Source organism: Phascolarctos cinereus, unplaced genomic scaffold (genome assembly GCF_003287225.1).
Source record: "Phascolarctos cinereus isolate Bilbo 61053 unplaced genomic scaffold, phaCin_HiC Scaffold_5;HRSCAF=322, whole genome shotgun sequence".
NCBI classification, from domain to species: Eukaryota; Metazoa; Chordata; class Mammalia; order Diprotodontia; family Phascolarctidae; genus Phascolarctos; species Phascolarctos cinereus.
The window spans coordinates 441,012,950-441,033,445 of NW_027555958.1; the positions used below are offsets into that span (position 1 = coordinate 441,012,950).

At 40.4% G+C, this 20,496-nt stretch overlaps 1 protein-coding gene and 1 long non-coding RNA gene across 4 annotated transcripts in view; one reads left to right on the forward strand and one right to left on the reverse strand.

Annotated features, from left to right (window-relative positions):
* The window catches only part of LOC144457847 (uncharacterized), a 64,058-nt gene that overhangs the window by 24,137 nt on the left and 19,425 nt on the right, over positions 1–20,496 (forward strand). The gene's annotated exons all lie outside the window — the stretch shown is intronic.
* On the reverse strand, positions 8,787–20,282 carry LOC110209979 (guanylate-binding protein 1-like). 3 transcript variants are annotated; one of them, XM_020988776.2, is made up of 11 exons: positions 20,038–20,280; positions 17,095–17,318; positions 14,784–14,911; positions 14,489–14,598; positions 13,624–13,820; positions 13,060–13,284; positions 12,421–12,701; positions 11,231–11,443; positions 10,915–11,017; positions 10,153–10,346; positions 8,787–9,071 (listed from the first exon to the last, which is right to left on the reverse strand). In XM_020988776.2, exons 2-11 carry the CDS (start codon positions 17,282–17,284, stop codon positions 8,949–8,951), a joined length of 1,764 nt encoding a protein of 587 aa, XP_020844435.1. In that variant the 5' UTR covers positions 17,285–17,318; positions 20,038–20,280; the 3' UTR covers positions 8,787–8,948. The 3 variants fall into 3 exon arrangements, with proteins under 3 accessions (XP_020844435.1, XP_020844434.1, XP_020844437.1); XM_020988775.2 differs by having other exon boundaries at positions 17,095–17,303; positions 20,038–20,279; XM_020988778.2 differs by lacking the exon at positions 11,231–11,443 and having other exon boundaries at positions 17,095–17,303; positions 20,038–20,282.

The following is a 20,496-nucleotide window of genomic DNA, read 5'->3' on the forward strand; positions in this document are numbered from 1 at the left end:
ATATCTCTTTTTAAGAAGATGCTATTTTTCTATTAAAAATGGCAAAGATGTGGAGCCCTGGAGGGCAGGGACTGTTGTCTTTCATTAGATTTGGCATGGTGCCCAGCACTTAAAAATGCTTGCTGATTGATTCATTGTTATTATTTTGTTCATATGTGTTCTAGTCATAGAGAAGAGGGTGACTGAAAGAATTCATAAAGGAAAGCCCAGGGCATATTTAGGGTTCAACTAGTTTGTTTGGGCCATAGAGTATGTTCAGTATAGGGTTAGAAAGGTAATTCAATTCAACAAGCATTGATTCCACACCAAAGAGGGGTCAGGCACCATGTGTACTCAACACTGAGATTATAACGACAATAGGAAGGCAGTTGCTGTTCCCAAGGTGCTAATCTATGGGAAAATACAACACAAACCCAATAAGTGAATGTGGAGTGTGGACACTGAAGATTCTTGAACCAGGAAGTGATTTCTAGTAATACCAGCTTGGAAGCTTTGTGTGTAATGGCTTGGAGAGAAAGGAGACTGGAGGCTGAGAGCCAGAGGAGGAGGCTAGTGAAATAGTCCAGGGGAGAGGAGATGACAGTGAGCACTAAGGTGGTAGACTTGTGAGAGGAGAGAAAGGCATGACAGGGAGAGGCACTGAGGGGCAGAACTGGCACAGTTTTTACTGGATGAGAGGTAGAGTGACTTGTCCAAAGCCATGGTGCTTGTAGGGCTGAGCCGGGATCCAAGCCCAGGTCCCTTTGCTCCCCATCCAACACTCATTCCACAAAGTCACATCTACTAACAGCCACAGTATGACATGAGGGAAGAGGAAATAGAATGTGAGCTGAGGTCCCAAGGCAGAAAAGCATTTATTATCTCTAGGTAAATTGAGGCTTCATGGAGCAGGTGATATTTGAGAGTAGGCTTTCTATTTCCTTCCCTTTGGGTACCTTTCTGTGAAAGGCTTAGGAGAATCACATCTGGAGTTCCATGAGGTTAAGGGTTGAGCACTGAATAATCTCTGGAGATACAAACATTAAATTCTATCATCCAACTTGGAGATCTCTTCCAACTATAATATTTTGTGCGTCTGAGGGTGTAGTGAGGTCATTTGTAGTGAGGGTGCTTGTACTCTCAAGGGATTTGGTAGTAAGGTTGAGATTCAGTTTCTCTACTCATCCATTACAATTATATTGTAGCAAATGCTTCTCCAAATATATGATCATGTGATAACCTGAAGTCCACACCAGGCAAGGGAAAGGAAACATACATAAGAATTACATGTCCAGAGGGGCAGAGCCAAGATGGTGGAGTAAAAGCAGTGACTTGCTTGAGCTCTCCCCCAAACCCCTCCAAATACCTATAAAAAAATGGGCCTAAACAAATTCTAAAGCAGCAGAGCTCACAAAAAGACAGAATGAAACAAATTTCCAGCCTGAGACAGCCTGCATGGTTGATTGGAAAAGTATATCACACAAGGCTGGGAGAGGAGTGCAGTTCAGCATGGGCACACAGGCCACAGCAAACCTGGAGCAGGCCTCAGAGGACTGAATCACAGGCAGCTGTGGCAGTTTCCAGACCTCTCAACCCATGAACCCCAAAGACAACTTAGAAGGTCAGTGGGAAAAGTCTGTGTTTGTGGTAAGAGAGAGAAGCGCGGTGGTCTCCAGTCCAGTCCCCGAGCCTGCCCCCCAGGGCGATGGCTGCTTCTCGAGCTCCTGGCCCACAGACTAAGGGGGGAATCGAGTGGCTGATCAGAGACGGATTGCAGAGATCTCTTTGCTGGTGTGGGTTTCTCTTGCTTTGCCTGTGCTTGGATCTGGGTCACAGTTCTGGGTGGTGGTCCTAGGGTGAGGAGGAGCGCTGGCATGGTGGAGCTTGTAGTGGCTGTACAGAGAAAATCCTCCTCACACTTCCAAGACAGAAGACAGTGCTTGTTGTCACTCATAGAGCAGAGCACAGGCCAGGGAAGGAGTAAACCCCTTGCCCTTGATCATAGCACCTTGGAAGAACTGAAAATTTACAGCTCCCTAGAAGTAGCTCTGAAAACAGCTGCACAAAACCCCCGAAGCTTGGGACAGTACATTCTCCACACTAGAAACAGATCCCTACCTTAACAAAGAGTTTATAACTCAAGAAAGTGGCTGGGATCATAAGCAAGCAGTGCAAAAAGAGTCAGACTATGTTATCACATTTTGGTGACAAAGAAGATCAAAATATACAACCAGAAGAAGACAACGAAGTCAAAGCTCCTACATCCAAAGCCTCCAAGAAAAATATGAATTGGTCCCAGGCCATGGAAGAGCTCAAAAAAGGATTTTGAGAAGCAAGTAAGAGGAGTAGAGGAAAAACTGAGAGTGATTCTAGAAAATCATGAAAAACAAGCCAACGGCTTGCTAAGAGACCCAAAAAATACTGAAGAAAATAACACCTTAAAAAATAGCCTGACCCAAATGGCAAAAGAGGTCCAAAAAGTCAATGAGGAGAAGAATGCCCTAAAAAGCAAAATTGGCCAAATGGAAAAGGAAGTCCAAAAGATTACTGAAGAAATTACTTCCTTAAAAATTAGAATGGAGCAATTGGAATCTAGTGGCTTTATGAGAAATTAAGACACTGTAAAACAAATCCAAAAGAATGGAAAAAAAAATAGAAGAGAATGTGAAATATCTCATTGGAAAACCAGCTGACCTGGAAAATAGATCCAGGAGAGAGAAGTTAAAAATTTTTGGACTATCTGAAAGCCATGCTTAAAAAAAAAAAAGGGCCTAGACATCATCTTTCAAGAAATTATCAAGGAAAACTGCCCTGATATTTTAGAACCAGAGGGCAAAATAGAAATTGAAAGAATCCACCAATCACCTCCTGAAAGAGATTCCCAAAGAAAAACTCCGAGGAATATTGTAGCCAAATTCCAGAGTACCCAGGTCAAAGAGAAAATATTGCAAGCAGCCAGAAAGAAACAATTCAAGTATTGTGGAAACACAATCAGGATAACACAAGATTTAGCAGCTTCTACATTAAGGGACCGCCAGGCATGGAATATAATATTCCAGAGGTCAGATGAGATGGGATTACAACCAAAAATCACCTACACAGCAAAACTGAGTATAATCCTTCAGGAGAAAAAATGGTCATCTGGTGAAATAGGGGACTTTCAAGCATTCTTGATGAAAAGACCAGAGCTGAATAGAAAATTTGACTTTCAAATACAAGACACAAGTGAAACATGAAGAGGTAAACAGGAAAGAGAAATCATAAGAGGCTTATTAAGGTTGAACTGTTTACATTCCTGCATATAAATATTATATTTGTAACTTGTGAGTCCTTTGTCAGTATTAGGGTAGTGGGAGGGAAAAAAATTGCATGTATGTATAGATAGATAGAGGGCACAGAGTGAGTTGAAGATGAAGGGGTGTTATCTGGAAAAAAAATTAAGGGGTGAGAGAGGATGATACTGGGAGGAGAAAAGGAGAGGTAGAATGGGGTAAATTGTCTCACATGAAAGAGACAAGAAAAGGCTTTTACAGTGGAGGGGAAATGGGGAAAGGTGAGAGGGAATGAGTGAATCTTATTCTCATAGGATTTGGCTTAAGAAGGGAATAACATACACTATTGGGTATGGAGATCTATCTTACCCTACAGGAAAATAAGGTGAAGGGGATAAGAGAGAGGGGGATGATAGAAGGGAGGGCAGATTCAGAGAGAGAGTAATCAGAAGCAAACACTTCTGAGGAGGGACAGGATTAAAAGAGAGAATAGAATAAATGGGGGACAGGATAGGATGAAGGGAAATATATTTAGTTTTTCACAACATGGCTACTATGGAAGTGTTTTGCATGACTACATGTGTATAACCTGTATTGAGTTCCTTGTGTTTTCAATGAGGGTGGGTGGGTAAGGAGGAAGGGAGAAAATTTGGAACCCAAAGTTTTAAAAACATATGCTAAAAAAAATTTTTTAATTGTTTTCACATGCAACTGGGAAATAATAAATACAGGAAATGGGGTATTGACATATATCATACTCTACAGGAAAATAGAAGGAGTAGTGGATAAGAGAAAAGGGGGAGAGATAGAAGAGGGGGTAGATTAGGGGAAGGGGTATACAGAATTCATGCCATCTTGGGGTGGGGGGAGGGATGAGATGGGGAGAAAATTTGGAACTCAAAATCTTGAGGAAGTGAATGTTAAAAACTAAAAATAAATAAATTTTTTAAAAATGTTAAAACTCTTAAAAAAAAGAGAATTACATGTCCAAAGGAGAATTATTAAAACATATTCTTTACAGCTGGTTGGAGATAGCAGTGGGATGGTAAAAACCTCCACATCTGCATTCAGATTCAGGTGATAGTGTGGCAGTTCCAAATATCGCTTCCCAGCTTTCCCTTTTGTTTTTGTATGGGAAAAGTCCCATCTCTGACGTATTTTAGAGAGGGAGATTTAGAGAATCCTGTCTATGATGCCTGATTCAGTGGGGCTTTCTAGGTCTATAAGGTTATTGTTGTAAAAAGAGGGGGAGAATATCTTGGCTTGTTTTAGGGATGAAACGAAGAAAGCAAAGGACAATAAACACAATATCATTGTAATCATCTAGCATATGCCAGGAGAATGACCTTGGATGATCTTTTCAAACGAGGAATCAAACCTTGATAATGGTGCTCATGGCATCTTCCTGCCCCTTCCCTCCTGTGCCCTTTGGGATTCTCTATGGGAAATGCTATCTCAGATTCCAAAGCAGAGGGAGGAATAAGCTTCCAACATACAAAGATCCTAACAAGGGCTTTCTTGTTAATATTGTTATATACACATATGTATCTATATATATATATATACATCTACATATATACATGTGTATATATATATATGTATGTATGTATGTATTATAGCAAATGCTATTGATTCGTTTACATTCCCTAAAGGAGGGATAGCACTTGTAGCTATGAAGAACGAAGCAAAGCCATTTCCTTAGATATAAAAATGAAAGGCATGGAGCTAAAGAGAACAAACATCATGGACAACATGGTAGTAGTTTTATTATTGTAGCAAAGGACTATCCCATAGGGGCTTATTTTTTATCTACATAGAGGTAGGTTGACTGGAAAAGTAGAAAGGGACTGGACTATATAAGTCATTAAAAACCAAACAGAGGATTTTCTATTTGATACTAGAGACAAAAGGCAACTTCTGGACTTTATTGAGTAGGAGAATGACATGATCGGACTGGGATTTAGGAAGATCAGTTTGGTAACTGAGGGGAAGATAAACTGGAGTGGAGAAAGACTTGAAGCAGAGATACCAACCATCAGGCTACTGAATCATACAGGTGTGAGGTGATGAAGCTTTACACCAGGCTGGTGGCTGTGTGTGTGGAAAGTAGAACATATCTGTGAGTTGTTATGAAGGTCAAATCAAAGAGCCTTGGCACCAAATTGGATGTGGGGGTTGGTGAGAGTAAGGAGTCAAGGATGACGCCTGCATTGTGATCTTGGGTGACTGGCAGAATGGTCGTGTCCTCAATAGCAATAATGATGTTTAGAAGAGGTCAGGATTTAGTGGGAAAGATGAGTTCAGTTTCAGCCAAATGAGTTTAAGATGTCTGTGGGATATCAGTTTGAAAGAGCCATTACTAATCATTTGGTGACGGAAGACCAGAGATGACTGCTTCCTCTCCACTTAATGTATGGAGAAAAGAACCCTTTTTTATTGGTTGCTGAGCTAGAACTGAGTATGATGAAAAAGGAACTAATCAGCCAAACTGACCTCTCTCTCCTAGTGCTAAAGATGACTGTAAGTCTCTGAGTAAGGGGAAAGGTTGTGCCAGTGGCCAATTCTCCCCATGTGGACCCACACGAGGCTGGGAATATGTGGCACCTTTAGTTTTTGCTACATGTAGAGGCAATATTTCTTTCTGCTGTTAATATCTTCCTCCTTGGTTTATCTGCTTATGTTTAAGGTTCTTTCTCTTGAGATCTTTGGTGATTTCAGTCTTTCCCCCCTTATTGCACATTTTCTAGCACCCTCTCCTCCAGTTTCCCTTGGGGATGGATTTCAAAGTGTCTCAGCCTCCTCCTACACTGGGCAATTCACATTTCACCATCCTAGGTTTCTGCAGTAAGTGACTTGGGGAGGGGGGCCAAAAGAACTGTCCGTGCCTCTTCCCTTAGGCTCATTCAAATAACACACATTTCCACGTGGGGCTCATCCACTCTGTTCCTCAATTCTCTGGTCCATGGCTCAGAGTGCTACCCTGCTACTATCAGAACCTGATCAAATATGTGCTCTTTAGAATTAAGATCTTTGGGTACTGGGAGTCAGTGGCATTTGGGGTATGGAGATGGGTTCTGTTGCAAGTGTGGGTTGGCTTCTGCAGACTCGATAGGCAGTATGGGAGAGCAGACTGAATGAATGTTCTTTAGAGGTGAGGGAACATTGGACTTCTCTGCTATTAGTTCATTGAGTTTTAACTTTGGGTTCTTAGTGTTCTAGTTCATGGAGAGAACTGAAATTATTTCATGTCTAATGAATAATTCCTAATTTGGACAAATTTAAAGAAAATAGCTAATCCTCCATCCTGTTAGTCACATGTCGTAGAACATGCTTCCTTGGTATCCTCTAAGCCCCAGCTAAATCTTGCCTTCTACGGTAAGCCTTGCTTGATCCCTGTTACTTTTTAGTACTTTCCCTCGGTAAATTAACTATAATTTCCCATAGTTCACGTGTACAGGAAAAGCAATTTATTTCTGATTGTAAGCCCTTTGAAAACAAGAGTTTTCTCTCATATTTATTTTCATCTTCCTAATGCTCAAGTCTGACCATGTCATACAACCCTCCCCACTCCTCCATTCAATAAACTGCAGTGACTCCCTATTTCCTCTAGGATCAAATATAAAATCCTCTTCTTGGCCTTTAAAGCCCTTCATAACCTAGTCCCTTCCTCCATTTTTTGGTATAAAATGTGTGACTTGTCCTTTCCCAGAATAGCTAATCATTCTCTTCACCACTTATGCAAATGCAAGGCTTGAGCCCCAAGTCACACCAGTCTTCTTACCCACTGGGTGTTGCATGAAGGAAAAACAGGGCAGTCAATTAGCAGTTGGGAAATTTGAACATGGTGTTTCTGTGTGTAACAAAAAAAAAAGCTGCTTCCTCATAGGACCATAAATGTAGAACTACAAAGGACCTCAGAGGCCACTGAGGCTACTGTCTTATTTTGTGCATTTGAACCTAAAGGAAATTCCAAAGTTTCTACAGAAATCAGGTTTAATACAAAGGTGAGTGAGGAGGAAATTGTGACATTCCACGGAAAGAACCTAGTGGTACAGAAGAAGACATATCACTAGAGTAGAAAGTTGTAACATCAGATATTTGTTTTTTCATTTAGTTAGAAAAATTCATAGGCATCTAGTATGTACAAGGCTACCTTAGACCTTGGGAATTCAAAGGTGGGGGAAAATGATGATCTTTGCCCTCAGAGTTTACATCCTAATCCTTTGGCATTGAAGAAGGCTGCAAAGTCAGCATAGGGTCTGGACTAGCTTCTCCATCTTCCAAACTCCTTTCACAATCCTGGTCCTAAAGGACTTGTTAAATTGGTTCGTCTACCCAGGAGCTCAAGGTGACATTTAACTGCCCCACTGTCTACTTAGTCATGAGTACAGTGTTCTGATCTCAACCTACAACTTCTACTGACAGAAACTTGGGAAAATCTGGAGTAGTTTTTGCTCTACTCTCAAGGACGAATTGTGAAAGAGGAGGAGGAGGAAGAGAGAGAGAGAGAGGGGAGGGGGAAAGGCAAAAAGATGAGGGAAGAAGGGGAGGAAGGAAAAGGACAAAGAAGAAGATGGGGGGAAGAGGGGAAGGAGAAAGAGAGGACAAGGGCTTGGGAGACCCACCCCTTCACATCTTCAAATCTCCAAGAACTGTTGGTGTGGACCCAATGACAACTGCTAATGCCCATAGGGGAAGCCCTAGAAGAGCAGTTGGTAGCTTTCCTAGAGATTGATGGGACCGGAGGTACAGTTGCTGTTCCCACCTTAATGAAGCCCAGTTCAAAATTTCCCTTCAGGTCTACCTCTAGGTCCCAACCTCCTCTGCTTTCAGAGGCCCCAGCAAGAAGAGAACTATTTCCCAACTCTCACCCTTGCCTAGCCTGCTGCCCCTGGGATGTGACTCTCTGGGCTTATACATTGACTGGGCACACATCTTTCACCTCCTCCCCTACTCAGCTGCTCAGCCTCTATCTCCACTGATCAGAGGCACTTAAGCTCAAGTCCTGGGGTGATAGCCCAACTGCAACTGCAGGTATAATAATCTGTAGCAAACAGCACTGATTTATTGACATTCCTCAGAGTGAGGGAGGAGAGTACTTGCACAGTTCCCTATAATCATAATGAAAAGAGAATTAAAGAGACCCCACATGGGAAAGCATGGTGGCAGCAAACATCTTGTTGGCTGTGCTTTAACCTACCAAATGTCCCTTTCCTACTCTTTTTTCTTGTCTTCTTTTCCAATTTCTGTTACGTGATATTTGTCTTCAAATAGTTAAAAGGTTGTCATGCAAAAGAGGATTAAACAAGATGAGTTCATTCACAGGGAGCAGACTAGATGGCATTTGCAGGGAAAGCTCCCTGCTCCTGTGAAGGAAAGACCTCTGAACAAAGAGGGCTGACCAAAAATGGAATGGGTTTACCTTACTTATAAAGGGAGTGAATTCTCCATCCTTGGGGGTCTTTGAGCTGAAGCTGAATGACCACTTACTTGTCATGGATATTGTAAAAAAAAAAAAAGACATGTCCTTTGGGCTCAGGTTTGATAAATGCTTTCTGAGATACATTTAATCATGCAATTGTATAATTCTATTCTTATTTCAGCAAGCTGGGTCTCTTGTGTACTGTCCCAAGGATAAATATGTCTCATTTAAATGACACTGTAGCTGTGAGTGAGTGAGATGTGAAGCTCTTATCTTCACAATATAATACAGTCATTATCTGAGTTACAGTTATGATGTTGGGCCAGCAAAATCTGGATCTGGCGTTGTTGTTCAGCAATCTCCCTCCTTTGCTGTTCCTGAAGTAATTGGGCTTGTTCCTGAAGAGAAAGGGAAACAAAAAGTCATCCAACAGTCCAAGTATAGGTGAAATCAGAGGGGCATCTCTCTTAGGTTTAGCAATACAATTTAATGCAAACAAGCACTACTGCTAGGTTCTAGGTGGCTGGATAAAAAGACAAAAACTGTAAAAGTCCCTGCCTTCAGGGGGTCACATTCTACTAGGTTTCTTAGTGACTGGTAGCCTTAAGTTCTAGCTACTTAATAACTTTCTTCATTGAATATATGAACATAAAAGATACTTTGCTAAGCTCTGTGGAGAATACCAAGAAACATAAAATGCCATCCTTGCCTTTGGGGAGTTTACAATCTAGTTAGGGAAACAACATCAATATGTATAAAGAAAATTAACAATATAAGACAATATATCTAATTGTTCAAGGAGTGATACAGAGAGGCACACAGGAAGTTCAGAAAAATAGAATAACTCCTTGAGTGGTCTGAATTTTCCCTTCCTTTCCCTCCTTCCTTCCCTTCCTCTCTCCCTCCTTTTTTCTTCCCACCTTCCTCCCTCTCTTCCTTCCTCCCTTCCTACCTCTCTCCCTCCCTCCTCTCTTCTCTTCTCCTTTTCATCCCTCCTTTTATCCTTCCTTCCCTTTTTTCTTCCCTCCCTCCTTTCTTCCCTTCCCTTCCCTTCCCTCTTGCTTTTCTCCCTACTTTCCTGCCTTTCTCCCTTTATTCCTTTTTCCCTCTTTTCCTCCCTCCTTTTTAAATTCCTCTTCCCCTCCCCTTCCTCCTTCCCTTATTTCCACTCTTCCTTCTCTTTTTCTTTCCTTTCTTCCATCCCTACTTCATTTCTTCCTTCCTTTTCTTCCTCCCTCCTTTCCTTTATGTCTTTTCCCTTTATCTTCAGAGGCTGACACAGTGACTATACAGAGTAGGTGCTTAATAAATGTTTGCAAAATGAATTAATAGAATGAGGTAGGAGATGCTGTCTTGGACTATATTAGTAGTCTTCCTTTAGGGCCAAACATTTTCACTATTCAAGGGTTGTAACTGTGTGGTCAAGTCATTAAGGGCAATGGGGAAGAGGATAGATGTTGAACTGGGACAATGTAATACCTGTAGTCTCCTAGCCTGTTCTCTCTCTTGCTCTGCCAACCACTGCCTCCTCTGGGCTCCTATATTGGCAGCCATTTGCCTTAGTTGCTCTTGCTGTCTTCTTTCATTTTCCAGCCTTATCTGCTCCTGCCTTCTTTGCTGTATTTCCAAAGCTCTTGCAGCATCTGCTGCAACTTGTGCTTTCCTCTGTTGCTCTGAGAAGGAAGAAGAATTATAAAAATTTAACTAGAGGTAGATAGAGCATCTATGTGGTGTAGTGGATAGAAAGCCAGGCCTGGAGGCAGGAAGATTTGAGTTCAAATCTGGCTTCAGACACTTACTACTTCACAATTACTGTGTGACCATGGGTAAGTTGCTTAACTCTATTTGCCTCAGTTTCCTCATCTGTAGAATGAGTGGAGAAGGAAATGGAAAACCACTCCAATATGTTTGCCACAAACACCTCAAATAGGGTCACAAAGAGTGGGACATGACTAAAACAATGGAACAAAAACAACTCGAGGTAGTAGGCTGCTCATTTCCCCAGCCTTCCACCCCTATTTCCTATTGGTTTTATTTCATAGAATAAACTTATTGGACCTCTTCACTAGAGTAATTAGTACTTGTTTAGGGAGAGAGAAATATTTAGGAAGCAAAAAAAGGAGTCTTTGTTGAATTCAAATGCTCTCAAAGACACCCAGTCATCTTAAATAATATTTCTGAAGGCAGAGGGCACAATTCCCAGCACTACTCAGGTTAGAGTCTCTTTCATGTATTTCTCACCTTTCTTCTCTTCTTCTTTTGCAGTAAGCATTTTGTCTGTCTGGTTAATTGCATCAGCTACAGTTTCCTTTGACTTCAAATATTCTTCCAAAGTCTTATCTGCCTGGAGGACAGAAAGACAATAAATTTGAAACAGGAAATGGTGATGTGAGGGTGAAGCCAAAGCTTGTTCATTCATCCGAGCAGAGCTTCCCTGTGGGTCACTCCAGCTGACAGTACTATTAACTATTTATCTTGAGACTTGGAAAAGACCCTTAAAGTTTCCTGGCTCCTCTTAATCTTCAACCCTGAACCTGTGCCCAAAGGGAAGGTTTACCTGTATGCCCTTCTTGGGTTGCTGGTGGTATTTATATATGAGCTCTTCCTTCTTCTGAAGAAACATGCCATAGCCCCCTGGTTTGGAGAAGGCATTCTGTTTCACTGCTTCCTCCAGAGGACTGAAAATAGCCTGAAGCAAAGCAGTACACTGGTCTAGGGACTCTCTTTCATTTTGTTTATGGAAGTCATCTAGCTTGGCTTCTAGCTGAATCTTTAGAGGGATTAAATAAAGAAAAAAGGAGTAAGACATAAGGGGTGCAAAAGAAGCACATAATTTCAAAATTCAAAAGGATCTCTAATCTACCCCATGTTCCATGCTGCCAAAGTGATTGTCCATCCTTTTCTTGAAGAGGTCTAATGAAAGGAGAATGACCTTTCACTTTTAAGTAATTTTAATTGTTAGGATGTTTTCCTTCAGAAAATTCCCCTTAAGAAAATGTTAGGTTTGTGGTATATGCTTGTGATGGAATACTGCTATGCTAGGAGAAGTGATGAGCTCAGTGATCTAAGAAAAACATGGAAAGACTTGCACATAATAATCAAGAGAGAAATGAGCAAGACCAAGAGAACATTGTATACAGTAACAGTAACAATACAGTAAATATTGTTTTAAGAATGACTTTGAATGAATAAGTCAATTTGACTATTATAAATACAGAAATTAAAAATAAAAGACATATGAAGAAAGATGCTATCTGTATCCAGAGAAAGAACTGATAAATAGAAGTATATATAGAATAGTTTTACATATCTATACCTATTTGTGTCTAATGGTAGCCATCTCTAGGACAGGGGAGGGGAGGGAAGAAAAAAAGGAAAAAAAAAAAAAATCACACAATAATTTTATCACATATTTAAAAGGAATAGCAAGTTGTATATAAGAGATATGCAGTACAAGTGTCTTGATAAGAAGTTTCCAGAAATCCCTTCCCACTACTGTCTTTGCTTAGGACTATGGTATATAACTCACATTGCAGGCCAAAAGCCTTTTTTAACTTCTCAAGACTTTCAATATATGTATTAGATGATCATATTACATTAGATCTATGGAGCACATAAGAGTCATGGGTCTTTCAGTTACTGGTAATACTGAAAATGGGGTGTCATGGTCACAGTACTGAGGTCTGAGGCTTTCAAATTTAGTAAGAGCTGTAGTTTACAGGCAAAGTCCTAAAATAGCAAAGGTACCTCCAGTGTTTTTTGAAATTCCTGGTTCACATCCTTGAAAGAGTCCTTGATGAAGGATTTAGTGGCTTCACTCTTACAGACAATGTGTGCGTCCAACAGTTCTTGAAGGGTTTCTGTGGGGAAGCGGACCTTCTGTCTCATCATCTCTTCATACAGTGTAAGGGACCTTTGAACTGCAGCCGAGTTCTCTAGCTGAGCCAGTGCCAAGACTGCATTCTCCATACAGGGAATATCTCCACTAGTGATGGCCTCAACATAGTTTAGGACCAGTTTTCCTAGACCTGTAGAGGGAAGACAAATGGAATGATCAGAAGAATAGCCAGAACTACTCTATTTAGGAATGAGGCTGTTTCTTTATTCTTTGCCAGGGTGGGGAGTGGGAGTTTCATTTGTTTCTCAGAAACTGAGCTTTCTGATAGAATCAGGAAGCATCAAGAATGCTTATGAAACAGGAAATAAGAAAGATGTTGTTGGTAACCAAAGCTCTTACAAATGTGGTACATATGACTGGCCGGGTACAAGAAAGCAGTCATTGCCTTTGTCCATAGTTACCCTACGAAGACTTTTGTGTGCCTCACTCTAGTGTTCCATGCAAGCGGCCACAAGGAAGTCAAGGGAAGTGCTGGCGAGAACACTTACGGAACCCATTGACCGTGCCACCTCCTGGGAGAGTCTTGGCCTTAGCGTTTTTGAAGATGTAATCGCAAAAGTTTTTAGTATTTTCCACAAAGTCAATGTCAAGCTCATCATCATGAAGTTCCTCAAGCTGTTTGAGCTTCTTCCTATGAGCCGGTGGGACAAAGATGAAGCATTTCCTGTTTGGAAAGAACTTCTGGATACATATTCTGGCTTCTTCACTGGTACCTAAGGAAAGGGAAGGAAGAAGAATATGGGATAGAGTGAAAGTTGTCCTGGAGTTCAGTCCCCTCAAATTATGTCCTGTTCAGAATGTTTGACTCACTCCTCACCCTGATGTCTTTAGGCATGAAGTTGATTAAAGAGAGAGAAAAGGAATAGGACAAAGAACTTGTGCCATGAATACAATTATTAATTGAACCTAGTCATCTATCCTCTTTCTAAGCCTTGCACCATATTCTTCTTTTTTGAGGAGGCTAGGGATTACTACCATACATAGGTAAACTGGATACAAATAAGAGTGGTTTCTGGGATTTTCCCCATTGCCCACCCCTTAATCCCTGGCACCTTTCTTCAGTTTCAGGGCATTCTCCAGGTACTGATCAGAGGTGATAGGCTGCCCATCAATTTCCAACTCCAAGATGAAATCACGCACAGTCCACACAAAGTCTGGAAAGAGACTTGCAAATTCCATGGAATCATTCATCTGTTCAGTGCTGGGGGAAGATTTTGCCTTGATTTTATCTGTCAGTTCTGTCACATAGCTGGGGTATTAATGAAGGAAAAGTGGCAGAAAAAGAGTCCAGCAGGCATCACTCCTTAAGTCTCCCAATTCCCTAATGTCTTTTGTTTCTCCTTCCCTTGAATCAACTCATTGGCATCTTTAGCAAGAACATAAGAGATTTTCCTGACAGTTACTGAGTGTGTGTGTGTGTGTGTGTGTGTGTGTGTGTGTGTGTGTGTGTGTATGACCAGATCCTTGTTTTCATCAGTATAGGGAACTCCCAGTGAGAAATTTTCCCTTAGAAATACGGATTGATACTTGCTGATCATTTATACAACTTTGGAGTTGTCTCAGAGCACTGAGACATTAACTGTTTTGCCCTGTCAGAAGTAAATTACAACCTAGGTCTTCCTGACTGCAATGGGGGATTTTTATCCACTCCAGGGGTGGGGAATCTGTGGCCTCAAGGCCACATGTGGCTCTCTAGGTCCTCAAGCGTGGCTCTTAGGCTGAATCCAAACTTCACAGAACAAATCCCCTTAATAAAATAATTTGTTCCATAAACTTGGACTCAGTCAAAAGGCTGCACCCAACAGCCTAGAAGGCCACACATGGCCTCAAGGTTGCAGGTTCAGTATCCCTGATATAGACCTTTGAAATTTGCAAAGTGATTTCTTAACATCATTTCATTTTGTACAGAAAGGATACTGCAGCTGGTCCATGGTCTGCTGGCTGATGGTGCCCATGCTGTTATAGACAAAGGTACTGCTCAGTAGCACAGCTAAGGCAAAGATCCATGTGTCATTCTTATTGTCACCCTAGAAGGTAGATCACATTATCTGGGCTGAATGCATGATGTTTTACCATTTCTGTGAGATGCCCTAGATTACCATGATTATGCAGCAGGGGAAAACTAACTCACTTGGTCATTGTTAACTTGAGACCTAGAACAACAGTGTTTAGTAACATTTGATTGAGCACGGTGGCATCCACCTCTTCTTACCTTCTCCACATCACCCAGCCCCTCGGTGTCCAGAAGAATGAGGGTGTGATTCGGCTCCTTGGGATGAGGAACACACCACATCCAGATGCCCTTTGTGTGAGACTGCACTGTGGAGCCAAGGGAGAAACCTATACAAGAATGTAGAGAGATGAGCAAAGATAGTAGCAGAGTGAGAGTTCTAACATTTGGGGCATGTGGAGGACATTCCAAACAGAGCCGTAGTGGAAAGAGTGCTGGATGTAGATTGAGTGTAAAGAACTTTAAATGACTCACAGAGAGATTTGTATTTGAACCTAGAAGCAATAAGGCACGACTAGCTCTTAGAAGAGAACATTAAAGTCACCTATAATTGTTATGTTATTATCTATGTCTTTTTTTCTAATTCAGTTAATATTTACAAATGAAATGGATGCTATTCCATATGGTGCATATATTGGTAGTGTAATATTGCTTCATTGCCTATTCTTTAATCATAATGTCATTTCCTTATACCTCTCTTGGTAATATGAATTTGTGTTTTTGTTTTGTTTTATACATTCATTCTTTCATTCTCTACATTTATAGAATCACTCTGATGCACAGTAATTTTTGTTCCTTCCTCTTATTTTCATTCTAGATGAATATTTATTTTTGGTTATGTTTCTTGTATTGTTGGGCTCTGGTTTCTTATCCACACTGTCACTTTATTTCATGTTGTTGGATTATGTATCCTATCCACATTTGGCATCTGTCTTTCTCCTTTTATTTATTTTATATATTATTGCTTTAAATCAGTATTTTGTACATGAGGGTTTTTTTTAAGTTTAGACTACTTTTATGCTAGTGTCTCTGTGAGTTAGAGTAAATCCTTATGTGTAACATATATTGTCCAATCTCCATTATATCTATTACCAGTGAATTTTTCTTATTCATTCCCATCTTTGGTTCTAAGAAAATCATGTTCTAATGTTTCCTTAATAATGACTAAAACTGCAACATCTCTCATTAATTAATGAATTAGCTTTGTACTCCACCTCAGTTTATATATTGCGTACTTAACTAATGAGAAGCGTCTTTCCCCATAAGCTTAGATTCACTTTTCTCTTGATAGAAATCATCCTTTTCTCCAACCCCCCAATCTCACAACTCCTTGGCTGAAACATTAAGGTTATTGACTGTACTATATGTTATCACTGTAACCAACAAGGAACCAAGTCATGAATGGATATTTGTAACATATCAGCTGAGAGAAAGTCATAGCCAAAGTCACTTTCAACGACTGATTACTACGAACTTCTCAATTTTAGAAACCTAGAAACACCATTCAATTCTTTCAAGATATGCATTAAAATATTTTCTCAAGAATTCTTTTCATATTGCTTTGTGAGATATATGTTATATCCAATTATCTCTACAGATAACTTATTTTAGTTTCTTTCTGTTTCCTCTAGTCAGCTGTCACAATTAATATTCTCTCCAGAATGGCGGTTAAACTCTTATTCTTCTCACAGACATCCCATCAAATGGTAGAGATATGGTAACATTAGCTATAGTTCTGAGAGAGAGGCCATTGAATTTTATATTAAACCAGTGTATTCTCACTTTGTTTTCCCCACACTCGTATTCTCATTCCATTCACATTCAACTGACCCATTCTAAATTTTTTGAAATTATTTATATTGATAATTTCTCTATTTATTTTTTATTTGTTCATTTCTCTCTCGCTTTCAAACCTTCTCTCTCTCTGTCCAGTTAAGAGTTTGGTTCAAAAATCTCGCTTTCAAACTCTCATTTTAAGTAATAAAAGGGGAAAAAAAGTAGCCAAAAGAATTTAGATCATCTTATCAGTACTGTTAAGGAATATGTAAAAAATAAACATCTCTAGTTTTCTTTATTAAGATGATATCTTCTTAAACATCACCATAACTAATTAAGTAACTGTTTTCTTTGGTCAATGCTTTTTTAAATCTTCTCCCCTTTGTTGCTACTCCCTTTAAAAAAAATTGTCCTTTGCTTTGTCTTCCTCATTACTTCTTTTCCCTTCTATCCCATTTATTTTTAATTCCCTGATTTGTGGACTCTACTTTTATTTTATTTTTTATGCTGTCTATGTCCCTTATGAAAGAAAACCTTTGTGATATAATATTTGAATTCCCTTCTCTGTCCTGTTTCTTCATTATTATATTTGGAAAGAATCAGGAGCACTAAGGAAGAAACCTTGCCTGTAAAGATCCATTTATTCTTATCCCTAAGACCCTAATCTGATCCAAATGGACAATATTCTGTATTTGTATACAGAGTGATGTGTCGCAGCCTTACCTATTGGACTTACCAGTATTCTGCCCTGCCAGCTTGTTCATCAGGTAGGACTTTCCAGTGCGATAGAGTCCCACAATCGCCACTACCACCACAGGCTGGGTAACTGTAGTAAGGACCTGCAATGCGTCCTGGTTCACCATGAATTGCCCATTACTGTTTTCAATTAGGCAGACTGGGGCTGACATCAAAAGGCCACTGGCCATGTTGGAGGTGGAGTGTTACCTGCAAATGCAAAGGCTGCTCAAGTGGGACATGGAAACACTAGTCATTTCTAAATCCTGAGCTAGGAAACAGCATCCTTAAGGCTATATTCCTTCTACCACTTGGAACCCTCCCCATAGACTATGTTTCCAGGCAGAACCAGAGAACTTCTTGTCTCTTTCCCCATTAATTCCCTTGCAATTAGGCCCTGATTAGTATGAACAATGAATCCTAGGAAGTGATCACATATATTTGAATTCCAATATTCAAAGTTGAAATATGGTGATTAATTCTAGAGCAATGGATATTTGTAGTATGAATCTTAATAACACAACCATGTCAAGGAATTAATTATTTGCATTAATTGGGACCTAAATATAATTGCTTGTGAGAATCCAGCCTTTATCTCTACAATGCAATTTATAATAAGAAATAGTAACAGCTACCTCTTCCCATGTGTTTTTGTGGCTCTGAAAACATTTCAGATTGCAAAAATGTAAAGAGAATTTTTGACATTTTTATAAGATCACAGGTTTAGAGTTGGAAGTGACCTTGAACATTATCTAATCTAGTTTACTGGAACCTGGAACACAGAAAGTTTAAGTAACTTGCCCAAAGTCACACAGTCAATAAATAACAGGAATTGGTTTCAAACCTAGATCCTTTGACTCCAACTCTAGAGCCTCTTCTGCCCAGGACCTTGGATTTAGAACTGGGAAGGACCCCAGCTTTGCTGGGGAGACACCTCAGGATAGTTTTTCTGTGTGTGACTAAGCCAGGAAGCTCATAGAAGTCTTAGTACCTGTGAACTGTACCTGGGCAGTGCACAGTGGCTGAAGCAACTCTTCCCTGTTTTGGTCAGTGTGATTTTTCCTTCAGTTTTCTTCAAAGTGTTCTTTCTTCATTCTCCTCCTGACTGCCTGACTGCTCCTCCTCAGTCACCTTTGCTAAAGTATCATCCATACCCTATATCCCAAGCATGGATGTCTCCCAGGGCTCTGTCCTGGGGCCTTCTTTCATTTTCTTTTTGTCCCCCATACCTAAAATTCCCTCCCTCCCATCCTCTTCCTTCTGACTTCTCTGGTTTCCTTCTAGTCCCATTTAAAATTTCACTTTCTACAAGACATCTTTCTTGCAGTCTCCCTTAATGCTAGGGAAGTACCTTCCCTCTGTTGATTATCTCCAATTTATCCTGTGTATAGCTTGGTTGGACATAGTTATTTGCATATTGTTTTCCTCATTAGATTATGAGTTCCTTGAGGGCAGGGACTTTTTGTATTCCCAGCACTTCATACAGTGCTTGGCACATAGCAGGTGCTTAATCAATGCTTGTTGATTGACTGATTAAGAGAGTGTGGCTCCCTTGTGGTATTTAAAATTTATCCTGTCTATATTGATTTTTACATACCTATATGTATATTGTCTCTCCCATTAGACTGTGAACTCCTGGAGAGCTGAGACTTTTTTTGTGGGGGAAACCTTCATTTATTTGCTAGTGGCTCGTACCTGGCACCAAGTAGGCCCTCAATAAAAGCTTGTTGACTTGACTTCTCCTACCAGGTCATACATCAAGAGTTTACCAATTAATCAATTAAACAAAAAAAACCCAGAATGATCTCTAACTCTTTAAAAAAATCAAATTAATACAGCTTCCAATTTGTCTAGGCACCTATGGCACCTCAGACATCTAGACAGTTCTTAACTAATCTTTAGTCACTCCCCATACTCAGGAGTTCTAGCAGTAGTACAGTTCAGGTGCTAAGATCCAGACCTTGCTCAGCCACTCCACTAGGAGCTAGCAAACATCTCTAGCTATTTTCCCCTACATTATCTCCCAGAGGGGGAAATATCTGGTCAGGGGGAAAGTCTGGATCCAACACACTGATCTCTTCTCTGGCTACTGATTGGTCAAACCCTGGCCCAGAGATGGAGTGAGATGCCCTCCCACAGAAGCCACTTTTTCCCTCAGTGCTTTCTGATTGTTTCCTTCTCTGTGGGAGCAAGTTCATGGAACAGAAAGACACAACTATTTGGAGCTGCGCCTGATGTGCCTCCCTTGCTCTTTCATTCATAGCAATTTCTACCTTGATTAGATATTTCCTATTTCAATGCTGTGCTTGCCTTGGTTCATTAGTATTGTGAGTACTTGAAGTCCTGGGCTTGAGTTAGTTTCAGAAGTTTCCAGTTTTCAGACTGAGTATAGGATAAATAAGCCAAGATAGGTAAATTGCCATTGAAACCAAGATGGAGAATTCAGAGGTGACAGTCCCATAGTGTCTTATTCTGATAAATGGGAAAACTGGCTGCATGGAATGAGATTCTGAGAGGATTTGACAGTATCAGTGGGCTGTAGATTCCTACTCAGGTCTTTTCCTCTGTCTTTTCTTCTCCTCAATCAAACCTTAAAATTTTCAACATGCGATTTGGACAATTTAAGGAATTTCCATCACAGACAATATTAAACTACTTCAGCTTCCCAAAAACATTCTATGCAAAACAAATACCTCTCCTCCTGACCCCGGTGCCTAGAATGGTGCTCCACATGGAGTGGGCACAGCAAATGCTGACCAGACCAAGATTTAGACTTTGCTGACCTCTGAGTAACTGAGAACCAACTGTGTCCTATTTTAGGGGAAATGACGAGCCCACCCACCTCCCCCTCAAACTCCAAGCAAAGATTATAAAACACAAAGCACATGTGCTTTACAATTTCTGAGGGGGCCATTTGGAAAAGAAAATACAGAAAGGTTCTTACCACTTCTTCACTTCACAGTCTCTGTGTCTTCCGTGTTTCATAGGTTTGGTGACTTTGTTTTTTCCTCTTAATTCCTTGACCCTGACTCTTTCTTGGTCAGTTTGTTAACCTAAAGCTCTCTGATCACTGAACTGAGGGCTTCTAGTTTTTAAAAGAATTCTGAGCAGCAGAAAAAAAAAGTATGGAAATGAAGTAGAGGAAAGGGAAACTGAAAATAATAGCCAGCATTTTGTGTGAGTGGCTGAATGAGGAGGCAAAAAGAGGAAGTGCCTAATAAGGATTCTGAGGAGCACTGGATGGGGATTTTTGAGGTGATGTCAGCTTGCATTGATTTCCACTGGTGGAGGAGAGGATTTGGATTATCTGAAACAGAAGACTATCTAAAATGTATTTATGTCTGCCCTTGAAAGGTTGATTACAATGATTTGGATATGTGTATTGTTTGTGTTGGAAATCAAC